The following is a 24,149-nucleotide window of genomic DNA, read 5'->3' as shown; positions in this document are numbered from 1 at the left end:
CGTCCACTCTCTAAATATATAGATAGGGGTATAGCTGAATATATTATATATCTTGGAGCATGGCAGATGTTAATCATATACTAAGGTTATATATCTAGGTGATACTATAATCGAATATAATGCTCTCCCTTCCTTATATTACGGGAGTTCAAACAGTGTAATTAAACACCTCAATCTTACATTGCTAACAATATCGGCTCAGACTGTTATTTCAAATATGCCAGAATAGATCAACAAGCTGATCTGCTGTTAATCATCGAACTGTCTCTCATCTGACAGTGTTTGTTCAATAATTATGTTTCTCCTGCCAATATGCTGGTGATATCTGTACAATGTAGATTCTTTGCATTAGTACCACATATTGGTGAAATTCTGAATAGCTGTAGGTTCCCAGACTACTGTTGTAAGACCTTGTATACTATCGAATATTGGTAATTTTTCATTACCGCTGAGTGGATCTAATCAGCGGTCCTGCTGTTAGCAGAGTTCTATCTTTACTAGCTTAACAGCCTGATAGGTTGCCTTCTAATTATGATTCTGATAAGCTTGTTACTAGTGCCGACCTGATATATAAGCGTATAACATTAATATCACCTATTCCATAGTACCCTGCTCTCTAATAATCTGTATACCCTATTTGAATTATAGATCACATAGTAGTGAGAGAAGTGGAACAGCGCGTGTAACGCCGACGCGCGTTTCACTACATTGAGCTTTTTCAAGGCAGCAATGCAGGATCTTGAAGCAGTGATATTTATTGCTCAAAGAGTCCTTATAAGGGCTGTTATACACTAGTTAGAGGTAGATTCTGTTCAAAAACTAAATCATTATAATTATAGCCACTGAGCCAGAAATGTGATATAAACATTAAACTTTTTATTACAGCAAAAACACAGTACAGGTGAAAAATAAAAAGAGACAAGTTCAGGCTTGATAAGTCAACAGACTTCCAGATATAGCAAAAATAGCAGATAAATGATAATGAGAATACAGCAGGTAACTTAGCTGAAGCCAGATGACAGCAATAGCCAGGACTTCTCATAACTTATAAGTTAGTGGTGTGTCCAGACATGAGATAGAGATCAGGTAGGTTTCCAGGAGATAATGTACAGATGAGTAGCAGGAGCTGGCTAACACATGGATTTCCACAGAAACATCAAATAACAAAGCCGTTATTCCAGGAACAAACAACCATTAGCAGGCTCAAGAACATCAATGATCAGCAAAGAAGGCTGGAAGAAGCAGGTATATATGTGAGGTCCTCAGGTGTGGGCGATTAACTAGCTGTGCAAGTTAACCCCTGATAGTGGGAAAAGACAACACAGCGGCACCTCTGGTACTCCACAGGCAGGGGCGGATTGGGAACTTAAAGTGGCCCTGGAAAAAATTATTGAAGTGGCCTCATGTGGGCGGGACCAAAACAATGGTAGGTGTGGACAACACAAAAGTAGGCGGGATTTTGAGCTACTGGAATTTGGTTGTAGTAACACTTAGGGAAACCTAAATGTGATGACTTAATACACAGTGGGTCATCTCTAAAGCAATGCAGGGCAAATGCAGCCAGTCCTGTGTTATAAAATTACATTACACTTCTGCATTATCTGCGACTGGTTTATGCTTCTGTGCTCCAACTTGTTTAGTTGCCTACTAACAAATCCTTACAATATTCCCTTCACAGAAACAAATCTTTATCTGTTTAATAAACTTAACTATTACGAAACATGTAGGCACAATTGCATCTGATCAGTCTGCCAGACCAGCATATGAGCACCTCATGCACTGTTGAATCTTCCCCTGATGTCATGAGATACAAACTACCAGTCCAATCTCTCTCTATATATTATATATAAATGTGTACTGTCTGTTTCAAAAAATGCATTACAAAATAATCCTTATAACTAATGGCTATCCACTGCGATCACCACAAAGGTGAAATGCTTCAAGCATCTGCTAGAAAACACCTCTTTCGTAACAATTGTATATTAGCCTTAAATGTGCCCAGTGATTGGGGGATTGGTTTGACTTAATAACAGTGCAGGGAGGGTTAGTAGACAATGTCATAAGTGAAGGGGAGAGCTATTCCAAGGGTTTGCTGGTGATATAGTAGGTGCAAAGGAGGCAGGATTAATGATATTATCAGTGTAATTGGGGCTGGCCATATGTTTAACAAAGTGATATGAGAATTGTGCAAGGTAGAAGGCAGGCAATGGAATCAATGCAACAACCACTAAAGTATCACCAGAGCTGCAATAAGGCTCTGAGGGGCCCGGGACACTTAAGACAGAGGGGAGGGTTATCATTTTAAACAAATACACAGGCAAAACTGTGTGCACTACAGTTAGATACACGCAGTTCTGCCGTCACAAGCAGTACATGGCAAGCGGGACTTACCTCCCAACTGTCCTTGAGGTCGGACCAAATCCTAAGCAAGAAAGTCACCCAAATTCAGGACTGCCCCACCAGATTCAGGATAGTTGGCAGACTGTCCTGCTCTCTCCAAGCTGTTCTTGTCACTTTCACTCCCTGTGGCTGCTGGTGTCTTTAGCTCAGTTGCTGCTTGTCTGGATCCTGGAATGCTGGAGGCCTATATGGAAAAAATATTGGGTAAATGAAATTTAGAAAATAGCACCCACATTTAATAATTAGGCCTCCCTTCAGTCCCAACATTAAAATAATAGTACTCATATTTGATAAATAGATCTATTTCCCTCCAACCTACCCTTACATTAAACTAATAGCATACACATTTAATAAATAGACCCATTTCCCTCCAACTAACCCCAGCAAAAATGAATATCATTTACGTTTAATATTACCATTTCTCACAACCATCCCCGGCATTAAATAATTCTTATTCAGATTTAATAAAGAGCCCTCCTCCCCAAACTCAGCCCCCATTCACTTAATAGCCCCATACCACCCCAGCATTAAATCAAAGGTCCTGTCACCCCATCCTAATTTAATAGGCCCCTCTATTAAATTAAATAGCCCACCAATAAAATAAATTTCCCCATCACCCGACAAATAAAATAGCACCCATTAGCCCCCCACCTAATCTTCACCATTAAATTAATAGCCTACCTCCCACCAATACACTATTAAGACAGCACTCCTCCCTTCCCTTATATCACACATTATATTAAGAACCCCCATTCCCTCACATAGCATAGCAGGCCCCTCACTTTCAGTCACACATACAGTGTAGCAGGGCCCCCCCTTCTCTCTCACACACACACACACACATACAGTGTAGCAGGGCCCCCCCCTTCTCTCTTACACACACACACACACACACACACACACACACAGTATAGCAGCCCCCCCCCTTCTCTCTCTCTCTCTCTCTCTCTCTCTATAGCAGGGTCCCCCTTCACACACACACACACACAGTATAGCAGCCCCCCATTATATATATATATATATATATATATATATATATATATATATATATATATATATACATACGTACATATGCATATACACTAGCAGCCCCCCCCCCCCCTACCTTCTCTCACACCTACCTTACAGGAGCTGCAGGAAAATTATCTGTCTTCTCACATGGGACATTTAGCATTACGGGGATTGGAGGAGGGAGAGATCTACAGATCCGCGGCCACAGAGGAAGCACAAGCCACCCAGCACTACACTGACCCCTCCCCCCCGCCGGCACCCGGTCTGAGAGGGGCGGGGCTAGGAATAAATCTTTTTTTTTTTTTTTTTTTTAACTCCCCCAAACAAACATCAGGTGGCCTCCTGTGGCCACCAGCCTACCGGGAAAAGTCCCGGTAGACTCTTTGGCCAATCCGCCCCTGTCCACAGGTACTGCATGGTAACATAACAGTCCAAAATAGTCCCACAGGCAGATCATAACAGGTACTAGTGATCATCCAGAAGTACAGATGTATATAACAGTTGAAATACATAATACAGTTTCTGACACACATGTTGGCAGGGGAGAAAACCAGCCCCCTGCTCATACCTGGCACCACAAAGTCTGAAAAAGCACATTCAATGTTTAACATCAGGATGAAATATATTCTCTAAACTTTGATTTAACACAATTTAAATTTAACTAAATTTACAACAATCTGTGATTTCCCAAATTAATTGCTGTTTCATTATTTAGATAGTTCCTTAATCTATCTAACAGGATAAAAGGGTAACACCTCCCCTGCTGTGCATGCAGGCTAAAAAGATGTGTCTGATCACTCCCAGATGAAAATTCTTAATTAGTATGGGATTTATTTTCTTCAGAATTGTTACAAAATTAAGTTTCCTCCAACATGGCATAATACCTCGGAAATCAATACATTTTCAATACAAAAATGAGTACATTTGCAATGCTATTCATCGGCGCACAGCACTACTAATTGAAATACATTTCTACAATAAGTTCTTTCTAAGTGATCCAGCCACAAGTACATTTAATTAAAGAAATGAGCCCATCTGTAATTACACATAACCAGACATGTAAACATGTGGTACAAGCTATAACAAACAAATCAGATAATAAAGCAGGAAGGAGCTAGGGTAGCAGGTAAAGGCTTGGAGTGCGCATTCGGCCCTAGGGTCGCCTGTTGCCCATTCCTGCTGTAAATGACCCCTAAAATATCACAATTTTAACCTACACTGAACACATATGCACTAGATGGCACTATTTCATACAAAGTATAGGCAGTGCTCTCATAGTTAATTAAAAATAGTTAATTAAACATAAACATATTCATCAATTTTCGTGTGGCTTATTTGTACTTGTATTACTTGTCAACGTAAAAAAAAATATATTAAAACCTTGTTCCTATTTACATACGTGGCAATGCTCTGTAAACTTAGGGTGGAAACTGCATTAATATATTTATTTTGTAAAGGGGAAATGCACGCCCCCCTCAAGCGAATAGTCTATTGGTGGTACCGCTGCGCATGCCGGGAATTGTAGTTTATGTAGTATCATGTTGTTTTGGCTCTTATTAGACGTAAAACTCCAACTACCGTGAAACTCTCGAGTTGTATGCAGTCATGGGATGCTGAGGAAGGGGGCAGATTGAGGGGAGCAGAGGGTGTGAATGAAAGGTTGTAAGTAGAAGAAATGAGCAAACCTGTGGGACCTATTGTAGTTACAGTTGAACCGGAGAGGTCGTTCACGTAGTTCACAATGTACTTTAGAAGAGAATTGCAAAACCTGCGTCCGTATGGGGGGTGTAGTGTAGCCAGGCTATGGCTTCAGAGGAAATATAGTGTGATCACATGTGTAGCTGACAGGATATAATTATAAAGAATAGTGTGTGTGCAGGCACAAGAAGGGCGGGAGCTACTGTTTATATAGCTATGAATTTGTCCAGAAAAGGCACAGGATATGTGCACAGAATGCGATACAAAGATAAGGTTACACATCTAGCACTGAGATAAGATGTACAGTGTTGAGTCTTAATACATAGTGTCACATTGTGCTCAGACATATAACAGAGTATCATTCCAAGTCCCTGAGAACACAGAGTGATTGAACGTTCCACTGACAGCAGGACACAGATGGATACTACTGGATGACTGCAGTCAGTGTGCAGGACTCACTGCTGGGAATACCTGATGGCAAACCTTACCGAAATGCCAGGTGTGGAGGACAGGAGGGGCAGCCAGGACCCTCCTATTGAAGACCACATGACCTCAACAGCTGGAGAATCACCACCCAGGCTTTGTGGTAATCTGGCCAAGCTCTCTGGAAAGGGGCCCCTGAGGAGCTTCAAGAACCGTTGGTTTGTGTTTGACACCCGAAGATGCCATCTCTACTACTTTAAAAGTTCCCAGGATGCCCAGCCACTGGGGCACATAGACATTTCGGATGCCTCTTTTAGCTATGACTTGGAAGCAGAGGAGGGGCAATTTGAGATCCACAGCTTCGGAAGGGTATCCCTTCTCCGGGTAATTATGTTGTTGTAGTTTGGGGATTGGATTATTATATTACCATAATGTAAATGGCAAGATAATAGTTGCTCATATTCTTCTTGTTATTTCATAGTCAACAAATACATTTTTGCCTACATATATCATGTGATTATGATCCAGTTTTATTATATGGTTGTCATTTTTATCTGACATTTACATACTCATCATATCTGAACTTCTTTATCCTCCAAGTTACACAGATTTCAGATGTTATAAAGCACTCTATAATGGTGTACATAAGAACAGTACAGTTCTGGGCCTGCATTTTACAATTTCCATATTAAAAACACACAAAGATATATCGCTAGGTTTTGTTGTGTTTGTAAAAGAACAATAGAGCTGTTTTCTTTCTGGGAAATGTAGTTTATTTTTCTGTATTCAAACAGGAAGCCCTGTTATAAATGTATTGAAGAATACAACATTAAGCTGTTATGGCCATTAGCAGAAGACTGTTATCCAATTCATAACAAGGGCACGTACAAACAATAGCAAATCGTTTTCATCTTAGATATGGCACATGAACCTTTAACAAGTGTTTTTTGTGGGTTTTTTTTATATTAAACAAACCTAACTTTGTTGCTATAGTCTTAATCATTTTGTTGAATAATTCTTAATACAGCAATAACAATGTTGGTACTTTTATAACACTGTTATACTCTACAGTTATAAATTGGTTATGTAAGTAAAATTATAGTATATTATATATTTTAAAAGGTAATTACCACAATAGAAGTAGCTCTTTAGGGCAGATTAGATTTTTACAGAAATCTCTGCTGTATTTCCTCACACCCCATAGAGATGTGAGGAAAAATGAACAGCTATTTTACCATATTCACTTTAAAAATGCTATTATTTTTTATTATTATTCAATTCCCCCTTTGCCTTGGTTAGTAAATACACTCTAAATTTAAACTGTAACAAACAACTACTCTGTAAGAGTTAGTTCCTGGATGGGAGTAAAATATTTGCTTAGTGTTAAATAAATAAAGGAATCGTCTATCTCATAATTGTGTCTCGGTAATAGAAAATAGCTTTTAAATATATTTATGCTTTTTAATTGAATATGGAGACCCACATATTTTCAACTTTCTGTGCTATTATTTCCAAGCTGATAACTAATCAGAAATTTTCATTCATCCACATCATCCTTTCAAAATCACCTCACTGTTTTTATTACCCATGAAGTGAACCATAGGCATTATACCCACTGTTATTTGAATTGCGTTTAAAAAAAAAAAAAAAAAGTTCAATCGCATGTCATGTGCAAATGCATTGAATGGAGCAAAAAGCGTTTGGGAAAACCTTTAAGCAACGCTTCTGAAAGCAAGTAAAAATACAAATGGGGATGCTGACATTAGAAACAATAGGTTATATGAAGCGTACTAGCACTAGTAAATGCATGTATTTTAACACAAGTGGGTATGAGACATAATGTATATAAATTATTATCAAGTACTCTGTACAGTTAATAATATTAAATTAGGAAAATTGCTCATCTATAGTATTTTGGGAATTGGAGACATACAATGGACACTAAAAATTACCTCTAGTGTCCATACTACAAGATTTGTTTGTGAAAGTTGCTCAACAATATAACACCTCATTGTAACACTTTTAATCAAGAATATAAGTTGCTGGGGATGATTTGTTTTGTCCATATCAGACCTTTTAGTCTTGCACTGTAGATTATTTTATTCCTTTCAAGGAAATTTGTTTGAGGTGTTTTCTTTTGATGACTGATAATATGATGATAATAAATTGTCATGTAGGATAACACCCTGCTCCTGTGAAAAACCTTTGAACTTGCCTAATTTCATATTTTCTTTCTACTTGAACCATGGACAATAAAACAGTCAGTGAATATATATATATATATATATATATATATATATATATATATATATATACACCTCATGACAATTGGGGTAATTTGCTAACCTTACTGATGGGAATTTGCTTGATCTTGAAATTTAGACCAACCACCAAATAACTGGATTTGGCCAATATGGGCATCCATATATGTGCTCAGTCCAATGATTAGATCTACGTATTTGTGGGCATCTATAGACAATGTACTGTTCAATAGCATTACTTATGAAATGACTAGTTTCAATAGTTGGGTAGTTTTAATATTGCAATAGCAATAAAAATTGTTTTATTTATACAATGTGGTGCTTGTGTGAATGAATAAAAATGGCTTGATCGAAAAGATCAGGATAATGTCAGTTTCTGTTTATGATGTATCTCTGTAGGCTTCTAGCCGACAGGCTATGACCTACTGGCTGCAGGAGTTGCAGCAGAAACGCTGGGAGTATTGTAACAGCCGTGGTGCAGTAAAGAGAGAGAGCATGGTGAACCCTGCAGTCGTGGAGGTCCCCACTGGCCTGGTGGGTAAGGAAAACACAGGTAAAACATTCAGCTTCCCATTATTCTCATGTATGCTGATTAAGAAGTGGTCTGAAATATATGGCAAGATTGGTTCTGCTGAGCTGCTGGTCCTGATAATATAATTTCTGCATAATAGCATGGAATATGACAATCACATGATGGAGATAATGGTGCATTGGGGAGCCCCCATGACTCATTTAGAGCTACAGTTTTACTCTCTTTCCAAATGCTTTCAAGAACAATGCTTAGTAGGGTTAAAGCCAACCAGATATACAAGGATGTTTCTCATAAATGCTTGACAAATGCAATACTGTATCACTTATTGTTTCTTTTCACTTTTAGTGGCAATTTTATTCCAGTACTTTGCAAAATGCTTCAGTAAATCAGTTGAATTTTTTGACTATACCAAAAAGTATTTCTTTCTGCTCAGGGCTGTTGCTGTAGCTCAGCTCTGCAACTGGAGGTCCACTGGTCTGCTGTGTCCCCATGTCTGTCATGATGCTCTGTCTCTCTGGTTCCACTTTCCTTATAACAACCCTTATAAAATATGTTGTATTACATCATTTATGTTATGCATGGATGTATATAGTTTACCTATATATTAGCATGGGCAGAGTTTTTATAAAAGTACAGCATACAGGCAAGAGAAAAGAGCAGAATGAGAAAATCATGCCACCGGCTTGGTGACCATAAGAAGCACCTACGTAGTTAGGCTGAAATAAGACACACCCATACACTTCAAATTTTTTTTTTTAGTCTATTTAGATCCTTATTCATGTACTCATAATATGCATAGAAGCCATCACACTAGAATCTTGGCTAGAAATTCTCTAGCTCCCTTTTGCTTGACTTTACTTTTGTATCATACTAGTGTCACTACTGTGTCACTTGTTTTAATTTGCCTATACCGCTCTTCTCATTGTTTAAAATGGAGCAGTGTGAGGAATTTGCATACTGTGATTGCTAGGGTTTAGAGCATCCTCTTAGATAAAATAATGTGGCTTACTAATGTTTTTACCGCCAGTACAAATCATGTGATGACATGTGAAATTAAAATCCATTCTATCCAGTAGAGTCATACATTTTCTTACATGCCTTCAGGCGTGTGTGTTTTTTCCCCTCTATTATAGCTTCTTGTTCCTTTTTGGTGCATTCAACACAATTTCAAAAATCCAGTTATCTCCACGGGAACACGTTGTAAACATACCAACTTGCGGTTAACAAGTTTTTACATATGCGTTTAGCAAGATGAAGAAGAAAACAGCCTGTATTTGTCACAGATGCATGTAAAATAATACAGGTTATGTGAATATGAACAGCATATGCATATAAAACACTGAGGGGTATAGTTACTAAACTGCGTGTTTGAAAAAGTGGAGCTGTTGCCTATAGCAACCAATCAGATTCCAGCTGTCATTTTGTAGAATGTACTAAGTAAATAACTAGAATCTGATTGGTTGCTATAGGCAACACCTCCACTTTTTCAAACCCGAAGATTAGTAAATATTCTCCTGAGCGTGTCTTTGATATGCTTTTTCCTAGTGCTATTTGACACCTCAAAAAATGCCTTAAAGGGTTTGTGCGGTGTATATGGGTAAGAGCACTGTGGGAAAATATAAATAAATTAAAATTTCAAAAAGGGGAAGGAAGAAAATAGTTAGCACTGCCACTTGTTGTTATAGACTCTCCTCTTCCTAATAACACTGTTGAAAGTAAAAACTAGTAGCTCAACTGAAACTAGTAAAACATTCTGTCCCATCTGCTTCACATGTCTTCTACATGGTTTATTGGTTCAGCCGGTATTTCCTGCTTCCCTAGAATATGGCAAACAGCAGCTATATAAGAATAGCACATTTAAAAAGAACAATACAGTTATTTGGCTTACTAAACCCCCAATGATGTGTAAGCCTTATTTTGAAAAGGTTTAAATATGGTGTAATGTTGGATTTATATTTTTGCTTTTTATTGTACATGTCATCTGTTACCACATTATGTTTTTTTTGGATCTTTCCTTCAGTGCATTTTATGGCCCTTGCTGTTTGTATTGCAGAATATACAAGTTTTCAATACACTAATGATGCTGCAGAACAAGCTCGGACCCATTTCATTGCTCAAATGTGTCCAGGTGTACTCAGTGACCAAAACCCTGACCATGGATCCCCCACTCCAGTGCATGGTCTACTCAGGCAGTGGAGTAATGATATCAGGTACCCAACATATTTCAATACACCATAAAATGACTATACGTTAGTTTTTAGTTTTAGTTTGGGGATACTACTTTATAAACGTGTGTATGTGATGAGAAGATGTTTTAAACACATTACTGGAAACCAAAACCATTTTCCTAATAATAAAAAAAAAAGTATCTCTGACGCTTTTGCTGAGTTGCAACACACAACTGGGGGTTTTGTAATCTGCATCAAGCATTCTAGTGAAATTCTCACATACATTGTGTCCATGAGACGGATATCCTCCCTCTGTTTACAAGAAGCTTTCTTTAATGAGTCAATGTGTAAAGAATGCTCAAGAGGGTTTGTAAAGGTACAGACACATGAAAGGCTGTGTGGTTTAGATAAATATCTGTTTGTTTCCTGTGTAACAGCTATCTTTCCAAAGCTGAACATGTTAACCCCATTGAGTCATTCTGCTCCTTCTTGGGTGAATAGTATTAACTAGTTGATGTGACCAACATTTGATCAACCTGTTCATATACAACATTATTTAACCTGGAAATTTTTAATGTATAATCCTACCTCTAAATTTTATAGGCTACTGCAGTGGTTCCCAAACTTTTGCAGTTCGCGGCACCCTTAGAGTCTCCAAAATTTTTCAAGGCACCCCTCCAAAATAATTATTGAGCAGTCCTGTTTTAGAAGTAGTTGGGTCAAAAAATTGTAATAAGTATTTAGATCAGGACAGAAATACTTATTTAGTTGTATGCAAAAATGCCCCCTCTGCATCCAGACACTCTGCCCTCAGGCACTCTGCCCCCTCTGCATCCAGACACACTGCCCCCTCTGCATCCAGACACACTGCCCTCTCTCACACTGCCCCCCCTCCTCTGCCCCTTCTCACGATGTCCCCCTTCCTCTGCCCTCTCTCATGATGTCCACCCTCCTCTGCCCTCTCTCACGATGCCCCCCCCTCCTCTGCCCTTTCTCACGATGTCCCCCTTCCTCTGCCCTATCTCATGATGTCCACCCTCCTGTGCCCTCACTCACGATGTCCCCCCTCCTCTGCCCTCTCTCACGCTGTCCCCCTCCTCTGCCCTCTGTCAACCTCCTCTGCCCTCTCTCACGCTGTCCCCCTCCTCTGCCCTCTGTCAACCTCCTCTACCCTCTGTCACGCTGCCCCCCTCCTCTGCCCTCTCTCACGCTGTCCTCCTCCTCTGCCCTCTCTCACGCTGTCCCCTCCTACGCTGTGTCCCCCTCCACTGCCCCTCTCACGCTGTGTCCCCCTCCACTGCCCCTCTCACGCTGTGTCCCCCTCCACTGCCCCTCTCACGCTGTGTCCCCCTCCACTGCCCCTCTCACGCTGTGTCCCCCTCCACTGCCCCTCTCACGCTGTGTCCCCCTCCACTGCCCCTCTCACGCTGTGTCCCCCTCCACTGCCCCTCTCACGCTGTGTCCCCCTCCACTGCCCCTCTCACGCTGTGTCCCCCTCCACTGCCCCTCTCACGCTGTGTCCCCCTCCACTGCCCCTCTCACGCTGTGCCCCTCCTCTGCCCAGCTGTCGCACTCCTCTGCCCGCTGTTACACTCCTCTGCCCTGTTGTGCCCCTGTCACCCTCCTCTGCACGTTACACTCCTCTGTCCCCTGTTACACTCCTCTGTCCCCTGTTACACTCCTCTGTCCCCTGTTACACTCCTCTGTCCTGTTGTGCCCCGCTGTCACCCTCTTCTGTCCCCTGTCACCCTCCTCTGTCCTGTTGTGCCCCGCTGTCACCCTCCTCTGTCCTGTTGTGCCCCGCTGTCACCCTCCTCTGTCCTGTTGTGTCCTGCTGTCACCCTCTCTGCCCCGCTGTCGCACTCCTCTGCCCCGCTGTCGCACTCCTCTGCCCCGCTGTCGCACTCCTCTGCCCCGCTGTCGCACTCCTCTGCCCGTTGTTACACTCCTCTGCCCTGTTGTGCCCCGCTGTCACCCTCCTCTGCCCCTGTTACACTCCTCTGTCCTGTTGTGCCCCGCTGTCACCCTCTTCTGTCCCCTGTTACACTCCTCTGTCCTGTTGTGCCCCGCTGTCACACTCCTCTGTCCTGTTGTGCCCCGCTGTCACCCTCCTCTGTCCTGTTGTGCCCCGCTGTCACCCTCCTCTGTCCTGTTGTGTCCCGCTGTCACCCTCTCTGCCCCGCTGTCACCCTCCTCTGTCCTGTTGTGCCCCGCTGTCACCCTCCTCTGTCCTGTTGTGCCCCGCTGTCACCCTCCTCTGTCCTGTTGTGTCCCGCTGTCACCCTCTCTGCCCCGCTGTCACCCTCCTCTGTCCTGTTGTGCCCCCGTCTCCCTCCTCTGTCCTGTTGTGCCCCGCTGTCACCCTCCTCTGTCCTGTTGTGCCCCGCTGTCACCCTCCTCTGTCCTGTTGTGCCCCGCTGTCACCCTCCTCTGTCCTGTTGTGCCCCGCTGTCACCCTCCTCTGTCCTGTTGTGCCCCGCTGTCACCCTCTCTGCCCCGCTGTCACCCTCCTCTGTCCTGTTGTGCCCCGCTGTCACCCTCCTCTGTCCTGTTGTGCCCCGCTGTCACCCTCCTCTGTCCTGTTGTGCCCCGCTGTCACCCTCCTCTGTCCTGTTGTGCCCCGCTGTCACCCTCCTCTGTCCTGTTGTGCCCCGCTGTCACCCTCCTCTGTCCTGTTGTGCCCCGCTGTCTCCCTCCTCTGTCCTGTTGTGCCCCGCTGTCTCCCTCCTCTGTCCTGTTGTGCCCCGCTGTCTCCCTCCTCTGTCCTGTTGTGCCCCGCTGTCTCCCTCCTCTGTCCTGTTGTGCCCCGCTGTCTCCCTCCTCTGTCCTGTTGTGCCCCGCTGTCTCCCTCCTCTGTCCTGTTGTGCCCCGCTGTCACCCTCCTCTGTCCTGTTGTGCCCCGCTGTCACCCTCCTCTGTCCTGTTGTGCCCCGCTGTCACCCTCCTCTGTCCTGTTGTGCCCCGCTGTCACCCTCCTCTGTCCTGTTGTGCCCCGCTGTCACCCTCCTCTGTCCTGTTGTGCCCCGCTGTCTGCCCCGCTGTCCTGTTGTGCCCCGCTGTCACGCTCCCTCTCACTCCTCTGCCGCGCGCCAGCCATAGAATAAAAAGAAAGAACACAGAAACTTACCAATCTGTCGGGTGCCGGGACCCAGCAGACTCCTCTCTCCCATAGCAGCTTGTTACTGACGTCGATATTCAGTGACAGCTGCGGGAGAGAGGAGTCTGCTGGGTCCCGGCACCCGACAGATTGGTAAGTTTCTGTGTTCTTTCTTTTTTTCAATGCTTGGCCCGCGGCACCCCAGTGACAGCGCCGCGGCACCCCTGGGAGCCGCGGCGCACAGTTTGGGAACCGCCGGGCTACTGCATGTCAGTAGCTGCAGGGTCCATCACCCATTGACCCTGCTGTCACTAGATGAAATCACTAATCTAATATATAAAAGCCTAGTGGCGTGTGTTAGTGTGTGTGTGGAAAAAACTAGCGGGTGACAGAGTGCTCAAGCTGCAGCGCCACCTGCTGGGCGGAGTTATATACTACACTGACCTACTAAATTCTTAGCATTATCTAATAAATAAAAGCCTAGCGGCGTGTGTGTGTGGCGATGAAGATGACAAGAACCTTTTTAACAAGTAGCTTGATTTAACTAGAATGCATGAGTATCATGCATGGGTTAACTTGTCTATAAATAATTAGATAACTTGTTTACCACTTGCACTAAATAATCCTTTGTTTCCTTTTTTTAAAAACTATTTATTGATCACATATGTCCCATTGCCTTCAGAGACATATAACAAATAGTTTGCAGATTGTTACTTGACAACAATATTAACACTATTTAAACTCTCTTGTTATGTTGACATGTTAACTAGACCTTCCCAAATCACCAAGGCATGAATGTTGGTTCAATTCATTTATGCATCATAAGAAGAAAAATCTTGCATGTCAATGAATAATTCAATGGGATATGTTTTAAATAATATGAGTAACATTTTGTTATTATTGTTCTTAGAATTAATTTGTATTGTCAATAATACTCATTCATTCCTCTGTTCAAAAAATTGTGCTTTCAAATCGGCATTATAGCCATTAAAACTAAAGTATTTTTTTTTTGGACCAGAGAAGGCCAAATTGAACGTGATCATTTTCATTTATTGTAACCATATATTTCATATCACAATTTTAACCTGCTATATGTCCCTTACTTTATTTTCCCAATAGAGTTATTTTTCCACCCCAAAAGGGGCAATATATCAGAAAATAGTGTCGGCCTTGTCCTGTTGTAGCATCGTCCAAAACACTAGAGTTAGAGACAGCCAGTATATCTCTCTGTAAACCACAATTGAGGTGACTGTTGTTCAGTATAAAAAAACTGGGCATATCTTCACCTTGGCCAAAGGACTTGAATGTTTGCTCTATATTGAGAGTTTATCTGTCTTTAGGTTTTTGCTAGTAAAACTGTATGTGTCTGTTAAATGTTCCCATATATGCTTCTAAAATTATAACTTCCTCTAATATGGCTTTTAACTGATTTAGAAACTCCGTGCAAAACCTTCGCCCTGGCCGAAGTGGCAATGATGGCAGGAAGAGTATCTTCTACACCAATGAGGAATGGGAGCTGCTGAACCCAACCGCAAAGGAGCTGGAGGAATCATTTCTGCATGAGCAAAGGAGAAGACCTCCTGCGGAAGGAGGCAAAGGCACCACAGGTGCAGAGTCCCTTACTATGCAGGAGCTGAGATATAGCACTTATTACTGCCTGATCTGTGACTGCATATCTCCCATTAGCCTCTTCTCAATTTATATCAGTACATTTCATTCATGCACTGAATATCTTTTCTATCACTTCACTTATGTTCACTTACATGCATGCAGAAACTCTTAAAACTTGTGCAATGGCAACACTTCCCACTTGTCCATGGTATTGTGTTTTTGTTTTGTTTTTTAATTGAAAGTTGTAATAGTCTGGCAAATTTACAGAATGCACTATATCTACGAATGTTACTGTCCATTGCATAAAAAATGAAATTCGGAACACTAAAATGTGTCTCTGATTGCGTCCATTTGTGGAAACCGCTATTATAAGAAATTAAAAACCTGGTTCTCAAGGTCTTTTACAAAATCAGAAAAAAATGTGGATATGCGGTGCTTGGTTTTTGTGCAAATGTTTATTTGGCATCTGTGTGCATAAACAGCTGCACATCCTCTTTCTGCTCTTTAAAGTTCCTCCCTGTCGATGCTTTGCTTGACCATTTGCAGGAATGTAGTCTGTGATAGGAAGAAGTATGCAAAGTAAAAACGTTGCTTAAACGCCTGTCACCTATCACTTTTGGAGCACCCCTTTAATTGGTTGCAACTTTTTTTTTTCTCTTTAAATTTACTTGTTACAGTTTCATTTATGTTCTATATTTCAGTAATATGTGTAAAGGATCATCACTGTCTTTATTTTGTGTCATATTTGTGTGTTTTAAAGTATTTATTTCATTGGTTTATATGTGTTCCATATAAAGAGCAGCTAAATGTTTCTAATGGTGTTCAATGGCCAACGTCTGATCTCTGGTGATTTGAAAAAATAATTTTTTGCTCCTTGCTATATTCAGAAAAGCTAACTAAATGCACATTCTAAGGGGTATATTTACTAATCTGCGGGTTTGAAAAAAATGGAGATGTTGCCTATAGCAACCAATCAGATTCTAGTTATTTATTTAGTACATTCTACAAAATGACAGCTGGAATCTGCTTGGTTGCTATAGGCAACATATCCACTTTTTCAAACCCGCAGTTTAGTAGATATACCTCTCAGTCTTTTTTGGAGCTCATTTATTTATCTTGTCCAATAACATGCAATCTCATTATTGTATTTGAGGATATAATCCAATGCATTACTGCATCTAACCTGCATTCAGAAAAGAATGCCCCTGATCCTCCCATCTCCTCCTCCAAAAGTTTGCACTCTTGCACAAAATAGATACATGATCTTAAACAGTAATTACATTTGTATTGCACCTTTTTAATTGATCTTTCCAATTTTTTTAGTAACTATATTTTTAATAAGAATGCTATAAATCAACATCATACTGCTAAAATACACAAACACTACCTATGATTTATTTTTAATGAAAGTAGGCTGTGTTAATTTATATGATGAAGAAAGGTGAAGTATTTGTCTCTGGCTCATCTCTCTCTGTGTTATATTTGTTCACTTAGGAATTGGTTTCCCATTTCCCAAACCCAGACGTCCAATACTAGGTGTAAACAGGAACCGGAACAGCACAGACAACACTTCTGTTGAATCTTTACCTGTGTACGATCCAAAAATGGACAGCAACTTTCTGTCAAAGCTTCACAACCAGGATGGGGAACTGGAAAGACTGAGGCAAGAACTGACCAGCCAAAAGGTTAGTAACATACGTATGTATTATTTGTATGTAATGTATTATTTTACTGTTAGAGTGACAACTCCCCTAGACTGTGAGGCAATTTAAGTGAGGTAAAAATGACAACACAAATAATAGTATTAGACCATGGAATAGCTAAGGGTTTACATGGCTTAAAATTGACACAGGGACCACTTTTCTTGCTTGCTTCCCTAATAACAGCCATTATTACTACATTACTGCATGTTCTGCTGAGAATATCCAGTAAATGGGTACTGCAATTGTCTGCATCATGTAAGTGGTCAGTGTACTGGGATTTAAGTCTTGCGGCATAAGCATCAACTCTACACCATTGACATTTAGATAAGAGATTACTATAACTTCACTGATTCTAAGGGCAAATATATAGTACAATGTTATGTGTACATTAAGGGGTATATATACTATGCAGCGTTTGTGTAGAACCGCGATTTGCAATGCTTTGAAATCATTTTTTAAAAGTGCACTTTTATTAAATGCAACGGCCATCGGTTTTGTCTTTAATAAAATTGCAGTTTGGAAAAAATAACTTCAGAGCGCTGGGAATCGGCAGTTTTGAAATATACCCCCCAATCGCCTGATAGGTACACTTACTGTCACAAACACTAGAGACCAATCATTCTGCACAAAATGTATGGTCATATTTGTCTAAATGTCTAGCAGCATGTGAAGATTGTGAAATCTTGAAATTTACACAGGACTCACAAAGTTATATCACATGTTGCTGGTTTGCTCTGCAAATCCTTTTTAGTAAGGATTTACATGTATGACAATGCACAGTCACAAATTGTGGTGAATTGTAATAAAAATGTCATGTGGTTAGGTGACTCTTTCTGCTGCAAATCTAATTTGCATATCACTGGCATCCAGTTTGGTTACCCCTGACATTTTGTTATCGAGTGCAGCCGGGAGCGAGGGCATTTTAAATGTCTTGCATTTAAAACATAGCTCCTCCCCTTCCCCCTCCATACCGAGTGCCTGCTGGACCAGCCATCCGTTTTTTAAAGTGCCCTTCAGTGGTGGCAAAGTATAACTGCTCGAACACCCTTGTGTTTTATTTTGTTTGTTTTTTATTACATTTTTCGGCCACATCACAGCTCTGAAGCCCCTGTGACGGCTTTGAAAGACATCTATGGCACAGCATGAACAGCTGTGGGATGCTGGAGCGAGGAGCGTATGTGCCTCTGTTGCCGCTTCCCCGCTCCAAACGATGTATGGTTTTGGGGGAACCAGTCACTACTGTTGCAGGTAGTGACAGGGGTCTCGTGCTGTAACTGCAAGAGGCAGTGACTGCACCACCGCACACCAGAAAGTGGCCTAAGGTAGGTAAGCTCTCTACAAGACGCACAGATTCCGGATACGCTGGGAACTTCCCTATTTAAATGAAAGGTAAAGAAAACTTTTTTTTTTTTTTTCTTTCCTTCGTTTCCCCAGCTACATGATTCGCTGGGCGATGTGCGGAACACACCAGATCGTGTCCTATAAGCTCCTAAATTATTATCCTCTTACTGTGGAGGATACAGTTAAATGAGAAGTGTCTCCTAAGGTAGATGCCTCTGTAGCGTGGATGTCCAAGATAACCACTATTCCCATTCCCTATGCGGTAAACATTAAGATGGTGCTGACCATAAAGTTGAGAACATTCTTAAATCCACTTTTGTAGCTGCAGGGGGCTCTTTACGACCCATTTTAGCATCTGCGTGGATTAGCAAAGCTGTGGAGAGTTGGTCGGTACAGCTTTCAGAAAGCCTGAAAACTGGTAGGCCATGGTCAGAACTGTTGTCTTTGATGGATTAGATTCAAGAAGGGACAAGAAGTCATCTCATCATGTAAGTATAAAAGCTTAGGTTTTTTTGTGATGTCTATATAAAGGGGAGAAAATTAGCACACAGGCATATCGCTAGCACTGAATATTCATTGACTACTGCTATATGATCTAAATTTTACTGAACAGATTCCTCTTTTTCTGTTAGCTTCTGAATATCCAGAATCCCACACTGGGTATATATCACATTACAGCTGTTTTGCTTACTAAGTAATCTTGTCTTTTGGCAAACGAGTTGCATTTTAGGGAATATGAGCTAAGGCAGTGTCTTGTGATCTAGGGGCAAACCAGTGGTAATACTCAGACATTAATCACGTCTGTTTGCTAGGATTTGACAGAGATGCTGTGTTTTACACAGCTGGATTCTGTTAACTTCTGGATACTATAAATACTTGTAGAATCATGTGAGCTGTGTGGAAATCTCTCTTCCTTTTGGATGCATTTAGGATTTCGGCTTTGTTTAAAGTGGAATCTGTATGATCTCATGACATTTATATAGCTCTTGGCAGAACGGGTAACTAGACATAACTGCATGAACTTTTTCCGTGTGTGTGGCTTTTCTTATTTTTTTGTTCTATAGTGCAATTTATTGTTTGCCAAATATGTCCCTCTCTGTACTCTAATAATTTCCTATAAATATTTTTAGCATAGAGTAGAGGCTATGCAGAATTACCTCAGTCCAAACATTCTTTATTTTATTTTTTTTTAACAACTTGTGAATAAATCTTTCAAGAAAGTCACCCATGTTGTGTTGCTAACTTCACAACAGTCTTCAATCTGCTTATTTTCCCAGATGCTTCCATATACAGTTCTCTAAACTAATGTATGTTTGTAGTCTGTTAAAAATTATACCTCGCCCACCATTTCTAGGGCCACAAAACCGAAGGACAAATTTGATCCAATATGCAAAGCGTTGTGTGTGTTGTGTTAGATCTATCTGTCTGTCTGTCTCTGTCTATCTATCAAAGGAATGCATCTAGCTAGCAATCTGCATAGAAGGGATGCAAGCAGAGTAACACATTTGTGCAACAGTGCACCTAGTTTTAAGATAGACAGGTGGAGGACATGTGTGACAATATAATGCTATAAAGTCTGATTTAGCTTACATGGTATAAAAACCTGTTTATTACACTGTTCAGTATGACCGATGATAGAAAAGCTGGCTGGTGTTTAGAGAGCTGGGGGTATATTTACTAAACTGTGGGTTTGAAAAAGTGGAGCTGTTACCTATAGCAACCAATCAGATTCTAGCTGTCATCTTGTAGAATGTACTAAACAAATAACTAGAATCTGATTGGTTGCTATAGGCAACAGCTCCACTTTTCCAAACTCGCAGTTTAAATAAACAGAGACCAGGAGCTAGATTTACTAGAGTCACAAGAAATTGTATGGAATATTTATGTTATCAAGTACTTTACCATCCTGACTTTAAAACAAAGTAAAAAAGAAAAGAAGTTGTTCGCATATGTTTCACCATTAGTGTGCTCTTGCCACAAGTGGTGTCAGAAGGGCAGATGCTTAAGGAAGCAAGTTACCGCTACCAAACCCGAGTTGACATTAACATGGAGGAAATTTTGAGAACCCTCGTGAATGTGGCCGCTGCACAGTGAGCGCAGCAAGCTCAGATGCTACGATTTGCAGAGGCACAGGAGGTGATTTCCTTAAGGAAAGAGTTAGTACAGGAGAGACGTGACAAAAATGTACCATTTGGTCTGGCTCTGCAGAAAATATTGCCAGCTGATGACATAGTAGCATATCTGGTGTCCATTGAAAGAGCTACTTAAAGGGCAAAATGGCCTCCTGAAGTTTAGGCTGAGAGGATGGAGCTATATCTGACTGGCGAAGCTCTGCGTGCTTATATGGATCTGGATAAGGACCGGGCCTCTGATTATGTGTCTAAAGTCTGAAATATTGGCTCGCATTGGTGTTTTGGTGCCAGGCCAGCCCCAGCACTATCACGAATGGTGCTAATGATAAAGATAAGCTGTTGTACCATGAGTCCCACATCAAGAAGTCCTTGTTTGATCCGGGTGACTGTGTTTATCAACCAAAACCTTTCTTTGCATTGATGTTTGAAATCCATGAGGTACCTCAGACCTGAGCAGGGTTTAGTCCCTTTGAATTATTGTTCGGGAGACAGCCCAGAGGTATCTTGGATATGTTAAAGGAAGTTTGGGAGCAGCATGGCCCGAGGGAGCCAAATCTGGTACAATTTTGTGTCCCAAATGTTTGAAAAGCTAGGAAAGATAGGGCCCATTGTACAAGAGCATGTAAAAGAGTCTCAGGAACGACAGAAGAGAAGTTATGATTTAAAGTGCTGTAGTTCGATCTTTCAAGTCTGGAGTCTGGGTACAAGGTCCAACCCGGAAAAACAAACTTTTTGCCCACTGGCAAGATCCATATGAAGTCCTAGAGGCTGTTGGTCCTGTTAATTACAGGGTCCGTCAGTTGGAAAGGAGAATGGAGGAGCAAATATATCATGTCAATCTCCTTACTACCTCTTCATGGGTAGTGAGTACTGTCATTGAAAAGTCTAAAGTGCCCAAAGAGCCAACTTTGTCTATGAAGCAGAAACCGACTGAACAAATGATACGCCAGAACAGTGATGTCTTCTCTTCCATTCCTGGGATTAATTGAACACAACATTGTCATCGCCAGGAGTTGTCGTAAAGCAGAAGCCATACTGCATTCCAGAAGCCAGACTGGCTGATGTGAAAGACGAAATTAAGAAAATGGTGCAGCTGGGCCATATCAAAGGGAATGGCTTAACAGCCCTTTGTTCAGTAGACCCAAACCACCATACCTGGCTGGAGAGTAAACATGCGTATTTGGTATACTAAGGAAGCAACATATTTTTAGCTAGGTTAGGTAGCACCAAATTTATTGGGGAGGAGTTGTATGTATTTCACCATTCTAGGTGGATTCCTTTCCAAAGGTAATTGACCGCCGTAGCTTATAGCTTCCTGAAATAGGAATTGAGAGGATATTATTGAAAAATAATGAAGATTACTATTTTCACAGCCACTATACAGTCCAGCCACTGCATTCATTTGTGCTTGGTAGATGGCTAAGTTTAGGTAATGTGTAAACTGGTTAGGTCTGATTTCAATTCCCAGTTACTTAATTATTTTAGATAGCCAAGCATGACAGAAGTTAGGTTTTATAGGCTTTACCTCTGACCTCCTGCATGTGAATAGTAAGTGCTACAGCGTTGCTAGTGTTGAGTTTGTAATAGGAGGCTGTAAGACTCCAATACTGCAAGCAAGGCAGCCAACAAGGTCTCTATACAGGATAATGTGATGCTGTTTGTAACTGGCATAGAGACCTTATGGCTCAGCCCATGAATTTGGGGACCCTGTAAAAGGGGCAGATCTATTTAGGTCCACCCCGGGGTTCCATGAAAAGCACTAAAATTGGTCATGGGACAACCTTGCCTTGTATTCTTATGGAGAAGGTTTTAATGTGGGAGGAAGTGTGTTTAAGTGGCTGGCTATTAATTTGACATATATTTTTAGGGTCCAGTTCAAGAGGGAGATATCATGGTAGTTTTGGCACTTCGAAGGATATCTTCTGTGCTTAGGAATAGTTATGATCCTGGGATCAAGTTTTGCAAATGCTATAGAGTGAAATTCATATTGGAGATAATTTATGGTTAAAAGAAAAGTAAAGGGAGTTGTGGCTGCCATGGGGCCTGGGGCTTTAGCTTTCAGGATTGCATTGATGACTATCAGCCTGTTCCCAAGGGGTCCTAAGGTCAATCAGAGCATCCAATGTGAGTGAAAGTAGCTTCATTCTGAAGAGAGAGAAATTGAATAATAGAGTGTCAGGTTGGAGGTAGAAGCATCTTTGTGGATATTATATAATTGAGAGTAGTAACTAACAAAATCATTGGCAGTTTATTTAAAGTTGTAAAGTTTGGTTTCTCTTGGTTTTTGTTTTCAGTGAGTGTTCTGTTGATTTAACTTGCATTCCATAGATTTTGCGTGTGAGTTAACCCTGTGCTTAGTTACCTTGGGTATAATGAGACTGATGGAGTCTTAACCAGGGTTCTGTCTAATGTGAGGGTGCTCAGAGAGTCGTCATCATAATTTATTGAGAGTCTTTGATAGTTTTAAGCTCCTTGGTTCTAGCTTTATTGTAGCAGGATTTATTCATTTGTGTAGCCTATTTACGATACCAGCTCTTAGTTCTGCAAGTTTGGCTTTCTTTCAGCAAGCAGCCTCATAGATTGCGAAGCCACATAGGACAGCTTTCAATGCAAACAAGTAGTTTTGAAATATATTGTCGGTGTTTGTGTTAGTGGTGCAATAAAGGTCTATCCCTTCCTTTAAAGGACTTTCTAAATGATGCTTTGGCAGGTAGGAAATGTGTTACCAGGGTCTGGGGGATCTTTTGCAGGAGAAAGGTTACTGTAAATCACAATGCTTGTGGTATACAGGTCTGATGAAAGTAGGGGTAAATGTCCTCTGACAGGAATTGTTGAAGTGCCCACTTTTCTATCGGTATTAAATTAATATTCAAGTATGAATCATGGGATACAGAATTTTTTTTGTTAATCCCATTCAGATAGGTGTAGATCTCACCACACATTGATTGTATAGGTTTAATTCGGCTAACCGTTTTCTAAAGGCAGGGCCAATGTAGAGTGTTTGCATGTTTGGTATAAGGGGAGGAGCAGTCCACAAGGCTGTCGGGGGTAAGGTTGAAGGCAATGAGAAGGAATATGAAGAACTATTGTCTATCTGTGTTTGGTTTATGTATTGTAAGTGATAGTTTCTTAAGAAAGGGAATTTGTAATTTGAAGCATACAGGCTAACTTTAGTTACTGTTTGGTTGTTTAATTTACTGACTAGGATTAGCGATAAAAGAGCAGTTTCTGCTAAATAGATATAACTAAATAAAAGCTAAATAAAATAAACATTTTTCTTTATCTCAACTGCCCATTTGCAGTTTTTTATTTATTTTGTTTTTAAATCCTTGAACTACTTTCTTCGCCACAACTTATTCTTGAAATAAGAACAAAAAATGAGAAAAGGGAAGCATTTACTTATCCTATTTAAAAATATACACTATGTATGCATTTCACTTACAAAGAAATGCAATGTGGACAATTGTTATGTGCTGGAATGCCCCCCGAGTTATCTTGGCTCAATATATGGAAGCAGTTCACATTGCTTATCCTCATCAAATTGGCATATTTGTCTATGGTTGTCCATATAAATTTATAATCATATATGCGCTTTTGTGAGTAGAGTACCATCCTATTACTTGTTTTGATACATCACAGTTACTGAAGTCATTGTCACACTTGTGGTGTGTTGTATTTTTTCACAATTCAGTAGACATACCATTGTTTCTCTTCACTTCCCCATAACTACTTCTTTTCCTCCAGAGCGCTCATGTCAAATGTATGGAGGTGT

General features: G+C 41.0%; 1 protein-coding gene across 1 annotated transcript in view; it reads left to right on the top strand.

The window, feature by feature from the left end:
• Window positions 1-4,958: 4,958 nt before the first annotated feature.
• TBC1D2B (TBC1 domain family member 2B) overlaps window positions 4,959-24,149 on the top strand; it is a 47,040-nt gene continuing 27,849 nt past the window's right edge. The window contains exons 1-5 of the mRNA XM_075208395.1: window positions 4,959-5,916; window positions 8,193-8,346; window positions 10,379-10,535; window positions 15,025-15,197; window positions 16,696-16,886. Coding sequence (XP_075064496.1) covers window positions 5,584-5,916; window positions 8,193-8,346; window positions 10,379-10,535; window positions 15,025-15,197; window positions 16,696-16,886 — 1,008 coding nt within the window. The 5' untranslated portion in view covers window positions 4,959-5,583. The remainder of the gene's footprint in view (window positions 5,917-8,192; window positions 8,347-10,378; window positions 10,536-15,024; window positions 15,198-16,695; window positions 16,887-24,149) is intronic.

This window comes from Mixophyes fleayi, chromosome 4 (assembly GCF_038048845.1).
Source record: "Mixophyes fleayi isolate aMixFle1 chromosome 4, aMixFle1.hap1, whole genome shotgun sequence".
Taxonomy (NCBI): domain Eukaryota; kingdom Metazoa; phylum Chordata; class Amphibia; order Anura; family Limnodynastidae; genus Mixophyes; species Mixophyes fleayi.
The sequence above is the reverse complement of the archived record's forward strand: the minus strand, read 5'-3'. Positions and strand labels throughout refer to the sequence as shown.